Genomic DNA, 12,144 nt, shown 5'->3' with positions numbered 1-12,144 from the left:
GGATCGTCGGCATATTCGCGGCGGTCCGCAAGACTACATGCATAGGTGAGTCAAACACTTTGTTGATAACTTCCTCCGGGAAAGTGTAAACTATGAAGCAAAATGAAAATAGAAATAGGTTATATGCTTAAGCTAGGGACACCTTATTGGTATGACGGAAGCTATTCAGTTTCCATCTCTTTGACTTTGACATCCTATCATGACAAAATCATTTCTCAAAAGACAGTATCAAGTAACTACATTCATATTCAACCGAAGGCAACAAATCGTAATACACTAAACTTCAATGAAAATAGTAACCTGTTCGTGCGTTTCTTTACATTGTACAGATGATACCCTTCATGATCCTGTCCATCGTGTCCGCCTTCTTCACCTCTATCATGCTCGGCTTAGCGGCCACTGCGGTAGACTATGATCGATACAGATGGTGCTGGGAGATCCAGGACTATTGCAACGACACGGTAAAACTTTCTCGAACAACATTCATAGCTTATTAAGTTTACATTAACTAGTAGCCAATGTGCAACAAAAACACATTCAGGAGAGTAAATTCAGTCATGTACCTTGCAGATTTCTACTAAGTAAGTACAATTGCTTTGTTGTTAATTTATTTTATGCAAATTTTGTTTATTCATGTTGTACTTCTCAGGCTGCCCGTGTGGCGATGGACGCGCTGCTGATCATCCTGGCCCTGCTGGAGGCTGGGCTGTCAATCACCTCCTCCGTGATGACGTGTTGTGCTGTCTGCCCCTGCTGTAGAGGTGACGGTCAGGATACCTGCTGCAGCTGTGACGGCCAGCCTGGTTACCAGGTAAAAACGGGTTGTTTCTTTGGTGTCTAGCCCATGTTACGTACATCATACCTTCTCGCTGCCAAGGCCTGACCTAATGGAAGAGGGCTGCTAGAAGATTTACATAGTCAGGCCAATTTATTACCGGGCGTCTTGGTTACGTTCTCGTACAGCACTTCTGCTGCGCTATGGAAAGGAATAACAATAGACGGTTACCTAGCATTCAGCATGCTAAGATAGCCATTTGGCACCAAATTTGGATTGGTTATGGGAATGGCCAGAGGGAGGTTGTTAAAGGAGTATGGGACCATCAATTCTTGCAAAACTTGCTTCAGCTGAATCCGTTGGATTGATGTCATGTACATGTATGATATTTCTCCAACAAAGCTTTGCCAATAAAACAACACAGAAATCATATACCACTTTGATCTGTCACCAGCCACCAGCAGTTGCCTATCAGGTGGGAGCAGACGGCAGACTGGTCCAGATACCCGGCCAGTACGTCATGCAGGGGGGACAGCCCATCGCCATGACACCGTTCCCTCCAAACCAGCCACAATACGCCACGGCCCTTCCCCCTGGAGCCGCGCCCCTTCTCCCAGGAGCTGCTGCCCAACAACCCCTACTCATCACTCAGGCACCTGCCAACATGGTTGCTGCCCAGGGGACCGCTGTACAGGGTCCCAAGCCACAAGGGAACGTTGTGCTTGTTCCGGCAGGGCAACAGGCGCAAGGAGGCGCTCGTGCACCACCTTCTCAGCCACAGATGATCCCAGCACTGCCAACTGTTGGACACGGTGGTAAGTTTTATCTGATACTAAATCATAGAACGATAGTCTCTTTAATATTTTCAACTCTGGAAGTGTTGGCATAGATCTTCAGAAGAGATCCACCGATGGATGTTGGTACGACGCAAAAGCTGGGCGTTTCTGATTCAATTTCCACTGTTAGAAAATCATGAAATGTGAACGATAATGAATGAATGAATCAATTGCAATCATACCTTGTTGAAACGTCACCCTTCTCTGGATTCCTTACAGGTAATATCCAGTACGTCCTCGCCACGTCCACCCCCATCCCCATGCCACAAGTCACGAGTCAGCAGCAGCCACGCGCACAGTCTGTGCCTCAGGTTCAGTTCCAGCAGCCTATCGCCCCACAACCCGGGTCCTCCCCGTACCCTGTGCAGCCCCAACAGCAGCCGACCGTACCCCAGCACGAGACCTCCCCCCAACCCACCGCCGCGTCCCCGCCGCCTGGTTACCAGCCTACAGATCCTGGAGCTCCTGCCGCGAACCAGGCTTTTCAGGATGATGATGTCCCTCTCATCGATGAATAATGAATGAATGAATGAAGACCTTTATTGTACATACATACCCTCTGGGTTCAGTACAGGTCGCGACAAAAGATACATGGAATATATACAATGAATCTACAATACTCAAGAATCGTATTCTACTGCGTGAATTCGACTTCTTCTTTGTGATGTTGAAAATGTAGGAACAGATATGCTTTATCTATAAGTAAAGGTTTGTCTTAATACATAAGGAATATAAATTTGTCTATTTTACTTAGTGGTATGAAGTGGGGGAACATGGGTTCTATCAGTCTATAGAGTTCAGCTCTCTCTTTCTTGTACAAACTACATTCTACTACAAAATGATGTCCGTCTTCTAACTTATCTAGATTGCAGTTACGTTATCTTCATACTCGTTGTTCTAGAGGAGTGCTGTTATGTCTTCCGGTTTCAATGTGTAATTTGTGGCAACTGATTCGTAGTTTTGTGACGGCCGTCCTGTGCCGAATATTGTCAATAACCAGGTATTGTTCTGAACAGTCTGTAAGACCTCAAAAACAAGATAACTATCTACTTAGCACTAAGTCAGTGATTACGTAAGTGCTATTCAGTTTACAACCCGAATCATCTTTACTATGTCACTGCTTTTGTTACAATCATCTAGTACATAATGGTAAAGATGGGTTAAGTATCAGTTGGGTTGTGTGCAGAGACTATGCCAGCTGTCTATATATCGATAAAACCGCGGTTGGTGGAGCGGGTTGGTTCCCTGTTTTAGAAATAACGAAAAAAGTCATTGGTTATCCAGCGTTGGGGGAAGCTTGTTGTGCATAACAGTCTGATTTGTCTGTTCCAGCACTTTCGTGCATAGCTTAATCGCTGTAACTGCATATAAAACTATGTGCTAGCGTCTGGGTGCTGTTTATGTTTTTACAATGATTCTCATTGCATCATTGGTGACAGCGTGTAATGTTAACACAGAAGACTAATTTATGCAGATTTTATTGAATTAAAGGGTTATAAAACCATCAAATCACGTTTGGATTTACCTGTCACTCATGCAACTCGGTAGTAAAATACAACATTAAGTAGCCTATTACTAGACTATCATGGACTTCCCTTTATCTTCCTTGTACTGAGAGTGCACTTATTCAAGCAGATGTAAGGATCTGGATCATTCTCAGTGTTTTACGTGTATTTTTGTAACATTGGGTACGCCGTTCTCATGGTGCACTTTTGTAACGCTTCTGTTTACCAAAGTCATATTATCTGGGAATCAGTTTTGTGACAGCCACCTATCTTGTAACGCGCATGTAGAGTTTTTTTCACAGATACCATGTAACATGCATTGGCATAATACCGGTCATAAGCCTTATACCGGTCGATTAAAAATAGTGGAACTTAAAGAGATCTACACTTGCAACAATAGTTATTTCTGAGGTATGCACACTGCAGACATCTAGGTGTCCAATACATCATTTACAAAGCATCGATAACAATGCATTCGAAGACAACAAGGCCAAAAGTTTTCAGGTCATTTTCGGGGCAGGCGAGCTCGTCGTGGGACAAACACACTGTCACGTTCATCGATCGCCAGATTTGTAGATAATAATCACATGTGCTCACGGCACAAGACGAGCATGATTCAACAGCAATCTTGAATTTCTTTTGGTGACCTACAACTCGTGTAAAAGTGTGAGGAACCGTTGCATTATCGCCCGGATCTACGGCTGAATGGGTCAAATTGAACGTACGCCGCCATTTTCCAGCCATTTTTAATGCTACGGCCAGTTTTACGTCATAGCGGTTGTGACGGACCAAAATTAAATGAAAATTCTTGTCAGTATACGCCCATTTTCTCATGACCTTTTGTATGCTCATGCAGATTTTTGTTTTGTGCAACTACTAACAGGAAAGAAAGGAACAACAGAGGATGTATAAAGGTACATAGCGGCAGTTAATTGTGCCGTGTTTCGTTCGGCCGGTCATGATAGTGCACCCCCTTCCAACCACGCGCCCGTTCTCCGTGCAATTCCGCGGTGTGTTCCAATTACGATATTGTGTTTTTAGCAGGACCAGAGAGACAAAATAATTTACACAGAAGAAGTGGCAAAGGTAAGCTGTAACAGCAACATGTAACTGGAGAAAATGATGCGTTGATCATTTGCCAAATTAGCATTGCTTGAGAAATTGCAGTAAACCGACCGGTATTATGCCAATGGATGTTACAAATGTCGTGCAATAAAGTTCATGTCATGATATCACCAAGGAGGTTAAAATAATTTCAAGCTCCTTGATATCACACATGACCTAGATGCTACTTTGTATCAAACAGTGACTGTCATTAATCACTAGGTTTTGTATGATATTGAGGGTGTTGCGCATGGAAAACCTGTCTGACTAAAACGTTCAAAAGTTCAAAAGCTAAGCTAACATAAACAGTGTGCTGTTCTACCAGATTTGCAGAGACAATAGTACGTTCAGCCATGAGTACCTGAGGGCTTTGACCTTTCAACCGGTGCATCCACATCAGATAATACACGTAATTATATCGCCCTCCTCTTAGCCGTGTCACCAGATACCAGGTACGTAGTGCTCATTTTAGTATGTCTCTTATTTGCCATGATTATGAAGGAAATGCGTGTAATTTTGTGTTTGAACCAGTCATCGTAGAATAAAGAAGAAGTAGGTGGTTCACTCAAGCCATGACACTAATGGAAAGGGGACAATCGACACGGAAGTTAATTGAAAGTTGATATCTTACCACATAGTCAATCACTTGAAGTCTAAAGCTCTTTTAATCTGTTCTAGGCAGCATTTTCGCGAAGTTAGATTTTCACTATAAATAACGAACGCTAAGCTAAGCACCAACTTTACACATGAATCAGGCATGTTGAGTTAACAGAAGAACCTTCATAGTTTTTAATTAGTAACGCCATGTTCATTGCTAAGTCTTCCATGTTCATTTAAGCATGACTGAAAGGACAACTAATTAGGCATAAACCATGTAAAATAGGATCAAAACAACATTTGTCACTGTACCCGAAGCAGGTGTGATAAATTTGTATATCATAAGACGTGTTCAATAAACCACAACAGTACTAACGACAAAGTAAACAACACAGGAAAGCTAGCGCTGCAACCTGTGTGAATGGATTCCACTATAGAGAAGCGTGGTGAGGTCAAGTTGTTAGGGCGATACTGTTCTCAAGAGACACGCTTATAGAAGGGTATTGGAAACCATCCATGAAACGATTGTCATATTTAAAACCAAAGTAGCAATCAGAGTACTGCACTGTATTTGATAGTGCTATGTAACACAATATCAGAATCATACATTTCTTTAACTTTACAACATCGCACCCCCCTCCCATTCTTCTGGAGGTTACATGTAGAACCAGCATGTGCCAGCAGCAGCAGCCCGCTCGCACGCCGAAATGTTTCGGCAACTCCGCCGCCAAAGCCCTGTCCATCACTCAGGTGGTGTGCGGAGGTCTGGCCATCGTCTTTGGCATCGTCATCATCGTGCTTCGGGACCGGTTCAGCTTTACTGGATATCCAATATGGATAGGAGCCCTGGTAAGGCTCGTGCCTTAAGCTTCCTTGAACATCACACGTGTATCCTGTAATACATGTATTAATACATGACGGCTGACATTACATTCCAACATATAGAGTAATGGTCGACGGGTTGCATCTTTTGGTCACTCTCGAGCAGCTGTGGATCGAATTTCATGATATTTGGTATTTGAGTAGCGGTTGCAGGAACGGAGGTATTGTTTGAAAACGGTTTACCTGTCACTTTTCGTCGGCGCTGCAGCGGGGCGAGTGTGTGTGTGTGTGTTCGGTTGCGAACAAGATAACTCAATACGCTGTCGATCGTTTTGCATGATATTTGGTAGTTATGTAGGGGTTGGGAAACCGAAGGTCAAGTTCGATAATGGGCCTCCTGGCGATAAGTTGAGGTACTGCAGCGGAGCGTCAAAGTTGGCGTTAAAATCATCCTCAAGTGGCAGGTTCACGATTTTTGACTAGTGGATACGTCTTTGGGCAGTGAGGAAGTCATGCAAGTTTTGGCGCCATGGTGGCTTGTTTGGAACTGCAGGCGCCGATTTCATTTCAAACTTTGGACGAGAATAACTCGAGAACGTGTTGACAGATCGTCATGATTTTTGGTATGTAGATAGCCTAAGTGATACTAAACAAACAGTTAATTTGCATAATTAATGAGGAAAGTTTATAAATCCACTGCATTCCATGATAGGACTTTCAAACTTGTCACATATGTTGAGAAAGAGAGAAATATCACTAGATATCAATTACGCAAATAACGACCTTATTTGCATAATTATAGAGAAAATTTGAGCGTGTTTAGGGATCGTCATGATTTTTGGTATGTAGATAGCCTAAGTGGAGACCTACATAACTAGATACTAATTATGCAAATTAACAGCTAATTTGTATAATCAATGAGCAAGGTTTATAAATCCACTGCATTCCATGATAGGACTTTTGATATTGTCGCATATGTAAATGAGAAAGAGAGAAATGTCAATAGAAATTAATTTGCAGATGGCATCCTCATTTGCATATTTAACGAGATAATATAATAATTCCATAGTGGTACATGATGGGAATTCCATACTTACAACATTATGAAGCATGGTGAACATTATTAGAAATAAATCATGCAAATTTTATTGATATAATGAGATGCTAATTATGTTTATCATGGGCTTATTTACATAATTGACGGAGAAAGTTTACAAATCCCCTACATTTTCGGGTAAGACCTAATTTCAGGGAAACTAGCTATACTTATTTAGGTCACATAAAAAAACGGCGTGGTGTGGGCCTGTCTTCTGTCAAGAGCATAACTTGGACGAAGGTGTAAACTTGGGAAGTACCTGTTGTGGAAAGGAAGGTTAAGTTCCAAAATGGTTCCCCTACCGTTTTCCTAATATACTGCCGCGTCTGTATGTATGTATGTGTGTTTGTTTGTTTGTTTGTCTGTGGACAACACTACCCGAGTTTAGTTGGGATGGATAAAATGGAACTTCCAACCGCTGCAAACACACGTCCATGCAGTCTATTGCTTTTGGAATAGGTACTCTTAAGAAATACATGAATGAAACCTTAAAGTCTTGAATAAAGGCATGGTTATTTGGCGAAGGTATGTGTTCGTGGAACTCTAGTTATTGGTAAAAGCAAACAACATATATGGTCATACAGTTTGAAAATAAAGTTTAGGGGAACATTGAACAGACGCAAGTCAGTGATCATTTAAAGAAACATTCTTTATAAAATGGTACTATGGCGGCTATAACATTTAGCCTGTGTCGTTACACAGGCCATTGGGCATGCCGTGTTGTACTATTCAGACAATCAGCGTTTGTCCGTGTATCCTACCTACCTACCTACCTACCTAGTCCCTTGACCTCCAGGTCGTTGGGGGGACAAGGTAGCCATGAAAATAAATGGAAGTAAATCCTTCACTTACCGCGTTCCTTCTTTATTTGTTTTTCACGCCAAGTTCCTTTCTACTGGAATCGTCGGCATATTCGCAGCGGTCCGCAAGACTACCTGCATGGTGAGTTAAACGTTATGTTGGTAGCTTTTTTTTTTCGGGAAAGTGTCACTGTGTTCTGCATCTGCATTTTTTGAAAAGTCGTGAAGCTGTATTCATGAACAGTCCTTCTTCACTATTTAGCAATATAAGAATATGCTAGATCTATATGTTCAAGAGACACGTTGGCATGGCAAAAGCTAGTTTTCCGTCTCTTTAAGATTTCTGTCATGACAAATCCATTTTCCTTATTTATCGAGTAACTACATTCGGTGTCAATCAAAGGCAACATCTTGTAATTCACAAAGAATTCAATGCATGTAGTAACTTATACTGTTTGTTTGGTTTAACACTCTACAGATAATAACCTTCATGGTCCTGTCCATCGTGTCAGCAGTCTTCACCATTATCATGCTCCAGTACTCGGCCACTGCGATATTCGTAGATCTATACATACCGTGCAGGTATTGTAACGACAAGGTAAAAGCTTTCTTGAACTATATAAGGAAAATTTATAGCAGTCAATATACACCAGGTAGTAAATATTGGCACCATAATAAACAACATTATATATGTAGATTGGTTTATTCATTCATTTCAACAAGAATGACAAATTAAAAGCGGTCTTGCAGCCCAAAGGGCTGAATTGCACTGCTTGACAGTCTTTTTATGTATTATTTTACACAAAAATGATTATAGGATAAGCAAATGCGAAGTATACAACTTATTACAATTTAAAATTCAAAACAATAATACGCAACACCGTCGTTAAAAGTAAGTTAGAGCTATTTACAACAACATCATACATTGGTGGGCTATGTGTTGATCAAGCGTGCCATATATGGGACGGCGCTGTTTCTATGTCGCTCTGTTCTACAATGAACCAAGTCCAAGTTGTTTGAGGAGCGAGTCTGTCTGCCACTAATACTCTGTCTGTCCGGTGGCAGGAGATGACGGTACTGGCTGGATGTTAGAAGGGACTTTGCAAACTTTAGTGTCAAGTTCTCACGCCTCTGGTGAAGTGAGGGTAGGCCAAGTTGTGAGCAGGCTTCAGCATAGCTGGTGTAGTTAGCTCCCAGGATTATCCGCACTGCTCTGCGTTGGATTATCTCGAGTTTGTTGGACAGGGATGTTGTCAGTCCGGGATGCCACACCGGTGCAGCATACTCGGTGATCGGACGGACGTAGGTGGTGTACACGATCACAAGGTCTTCAATTCCGATGTGGAAGTGTTTGAGTTTTCTGAGAAAGAACAAACGCTGACTGGATTTAGCGTACATGTAGTCCACGTGGGCATTCCACTTCAGGTTATACTGCATTAAGACGCCAAGAATCTTCATGGTTTGAACCTGTCGTAGTTCGTTGTTGTTAATTTTGAGGGGCGGTAGTATGAATACTGCTTTGCTGAACTTCACATGTAGAACTTGGCATTTTCCAGGATGTAGTACCATGCTGTTTTCACCAGACCATTTCTCTAGGTCAGAAAGGTCGTTTTGCAGGGACGAAGGTGTTACGGTGGGGTTTCTGATCTCTAACAGGTTTAAATCGTCCACAAATTTCCATCTTTTGGCTGAGATTTGACGCGCCGCACTGTTGATGTAAGCCACAAAAATCAGAGGCCCAAGAAGAGTTCCCTGTGGTAGGCCGCACGTTATGGTAGCACTGTCGGAGAGGGTTCCTTGATAACGGACGACTTGGCGTCTCCCCGTAAGGAAGTTCACGATCCACGACGTAAGAGACGGACGCAGACCCATCTCCATCAATCGGGTTACAGCGATGGTGTGGCTTACCCGATCAAACGCTTTGCTGTAGTCAGTAGATACCAATGAGCACAGGGTTCCCGGTTTGTCTGACGCCTTGTACAGGTCGTTGGTTAAGTCCAGCAGGCAGTGCGTAGTAGATCTCCCTTTCAGGCATCCAAACTGTTGGGGGTCGATCTGAGGTAGTATGTCAGACAGAGTCCACTGTGTGATGAATCCTTCAGCGATTTTGGCCAACAGGGAAGTCAATGAAATTGGGCGAAGTTGATCGACAGAGGGCGGTTTTGTTTTGGGCACCGGCACCACGATCGCACTTTTCCACTCGTCAGGTACTTTCCCCTGTAGAAGAGACGAGTTGATGACGTCAGAAAGTGGTCCACTCAGTTCATATGCAAATTCCCTGAGGAGTTTTCCCGGGATACCGTCCGGTCCAGCAGCTTTCCTGGTTTTTATTATGTCATATCTGTGACGCGAAAACGTTCGATACGGGTGTTCCGGGCCGGGCCATAACTTCCGTATCAGACCGGTTCGAAAGGCGTATCACACAGGCTCCATTCGAATAAATCGAACTGTTTCGAGCGGGCCGAGTGCGGCGCCATCGAATGTTCGAATACCTGATTCAGACGTTGGAACATTACTGTTGCAACATTTTTTGTTCGAGGGCACCAAATTTGTTCAACTTCTGGCGCATTTCGCATCAAAACAGGGGTTTTCTGAGGTGGGTATGATCGTCGAGCGATCCGACCCGCGGTCGGGCTGATACCTCGGGTGATACGGAATACACCAGGTTGTATTCTATATTTCCAGAACGTATATTCGATCGTGTACCTGACAGAGCTCTATAGCAATAACAAACCGTTACCAAAGGATTGTTTGCTTAATCTCTAGTGATATTATGTACTGTAAATGCGGTTTTTACCGCGAACTTGAGACCACCGCGAACATTTTTCCATTATAGTATGAGACTACAGACTATGGAGCTACCGCGAACTTAAAAGCCACCGCGAAATCACCATTTTCCCGCTACCACGAAAGTAAATCCCCGCGAAATTGTATTTCCAGTAGTTTATGCTTAAGCGTCTTGAATTTTGTTGTTCATTATCAGAAAGCGAAATCCCGACATTTCAGTAGTTATAGAAAAATCGTTGTTCTTCCCAGGATGCCCGTTTGGCGATTAACGCGCTGTTGGTCATCCTAGCCCTGCTGGAGGCTGGGCTGTCAATCACCTCCTCCGTGATGACGTGTTGTGCCGTCTGCCCCTGCTGCAGATGTGACGGTCAGGGTCACCAGGTAAATAGCATGTTTTATACAGCCTTTTTGTCTGTGGAAGAGAATTGCAATGAACGGTTACTCGACGGACTATGGAACAATAAGCCCTTTCACAGAGATCAGGACGCATGTGCGGCGACAGGAATCCTAGGTTACAATGTGTCAAAGGTTACGGTCCACAAAAAGGAAACAAAACCCGTCTGGATGTTGTTATGGAAATCGAACATTGATCGAGACAAGGACTGTTCTCTTTATCGAGGCCTCCCGTCGCCGCACATACGTTCTGATCTCTCAAGGTGAAAGGCCTTAACATCAAGTTAACAGTGGGACGGCGTGGCATTAACATTTTCAATACTTGCTCCACTCCGTTGGATTGTTGTCATGTACATATATCGGATATTTCGTCCACAAACCATTGTCAACAAAACAGCACCATAGAAACCATGCATTGACATTTTGATCTGTTACCAGCCACCAGCAGTTGCCTACCAAATGGGAGCAGACGGCAGACTGGCCCAGATCATAGTACCCGGCCAGTACGTCATGCAGGGGGGACAGCCCATAGCCATGACACCGCTCCCTCCAAACCAGACCCAATACGCCACGGCCCTTCCCCCTGGAGCCACGGCCCTTCCCCCTGGAGCCACGGCCCTTCCCCCTGGAGCCGCGGCCCTTCCCTCTGGAGCCACGTCCCTGCCTCCACGTTACCAGCCTACCGATCCCGGAGCTCCTGCCGTGAACCAGACTTTTTAAGACGCAGGATGATGATGTCCCTCTCAACGATAAATAATGGAAATTAGAAACAACTACTAGTATCTCATCTAGTACTGCTAAAGATGGGTCGGGTCTAGAATCAGTTTGGTTGTGTGTAGAGACTATGAAAACCGCAGTGCATACATGTCAGGTGGACTACTAGAGATAAAACCGCTGTTAGCGATGCGGTTTGCTACAGAAAAGATTTTGATTTAGTTTATTGCGATAACGGTAGGTCACCTTTATCCGCGGGGTAACCTATATCCGTTCTTAAAAAAATCCCCACGGTATTTGGGATATCAAGTCGACGGATGGTGCATATGGTTCCAGACTGAAATATTTTGAAAATATTACAATTTGAAACCACCGTCCTTCGGCTTGATATCCCCAAATACCGTGTTTCTAAAAACAACGGATATAGGTTACCTGCGGTGGAGGACTCGTATCACAAGTTGGACATAACCTGGTCGTCCACGGTGTACTGTTTAGCCGGCCTAGTTACATTCCTTGTAAAGCGGAATTAGGTCACCACCCGCTGTCCGCGTAACGTCCTGGGCCGACTTAGGCTTTAATAGGTCACATTTCCAAGCCGGGCCGGGCCCGAAACGAAAAATCAGTATACATGTATCTAGAAATATACACAAGGCATGCCCACGAATCTTATTTTATTAACATTTTGTGTATTTTGATGTCTTTTATATCATTCTTT

At 43.6% G+C, this 12,144-nt stretch overlaps 2 protein-coding genes across 4 annotated transcripts in view; both read left to right on the top strand.

Annotated features, from left to right (window-relative positions):
• Nucleotides 1-2,160, top strand: part of LOC118409393 (mediator of RNA polymerase II transcription subunit 15-like) — a 4,393-nt gene extending 2,233 nt beyond the window's left edge. Inside the window, exons 1-5 of one of the 2 annotated variants that reach the window (XM_035810387.1) lie at nt 7-43; nt 329-461; nt 650-811; nt 1,230-1,590; nt 1,831-2,160. In XM_035810387.1, the coding sequence (XP_035666280.1) occupies nt 42-43; nt 329-461; nt 650-811; nt 1,230-1,590; nt 1,831-2,129 (957 nt within the window). In that variant the 5' untranslated portion in view covers nt 7-41 and the 3' untranslated portion in view covers nt 2,130-2,160. Of the gene's footprint in view, nt 1-6; nt 44-328; nt 462-649; nt 812-1,229; nt 1,591-1,830 lie in introns of those variants that run through there. The other variant, XM_035810386.1, reaches the window with a different exon arrangement.
• A 3,325-nt stretch (nt 2,161-5,485) lies between these two features.
• LOC118409390 (membrane-spanning 4-domains subfamily A member 5-like) lies at nt 5,486-11,768 on the top strand. 2 transcript variants are annotated; one of them, XM_035810383.1, is made up of 5 exons: nt 5,486-5,666; nt 7,621-7,677; nt 8,014-8,133; nt 10,572-10,703; nt 11,154-11,768. In XM_035810383.1, exons 1-5 carry the CDS (start codon nt 5,490-5,492, stop codon nt 11,433-11,435), a joined length of 768 nt encoding a protein of 255 aa, XP_035666276.1. In that variant the 5' UTR covers nt 5,486-5,489; the 3' UTR covers nt 11,436-11,768. The 2 variants fall into 2 exon arrangements, with proteins under 2 accessions (XP_035666276.1, XP_035666277.1); XM_035810384.1 differs by lacking the exon at nt 8,014-8,133.
• The last annotated feature ends 376 nt before the right edge of the window (nt 11,769-12,144 follow it).

Source organism: Branchiostoma floridae, chromosome 2 (genome assembly GCF_000003815.2).
Source record: "Branchiostoma floridae strain S238N-H82 chromosome 2, Bfl_VNyyK, whole genome shotgun sequence".
Lineage (NCBI taxonomy): Eukaryota > Metazoa > Chordata > Leptocardii > Amphioxiformes > Branchiostomatidae > Branchiostoma > Branchiostoma floridae.
The sequence above is the reverse complement of the archived record's forward strand: the minus strand, read 5'-3'. Positions and strand labels throughout refer to the sequence as shown.

Bases quoted from the DNA above. Each gene is read 5' to 3' on its own strand.
- LOC118409390 (XM_035810383.1), top strand. From the start codon at position 5,490: ATGTGCCAGCAGCAGCAGCCCGCTCGCACGCCGAAATGTTTCGGCAAC. The intron at 7,678-8,013 runs GTGAGTTAAACG...AACACTCTACAG, and splicing joins TCCGCAAGACTACCTGCATG to ATAATAACCTTCATGGTCCT. The intron at 10,704-11,153 runs GTAAATAGCATG...ATCTGTTACCAG, and splicing joins GTGACGGTCAGGGTCACCAG to CCACCAGCAGTTGCCTACCA.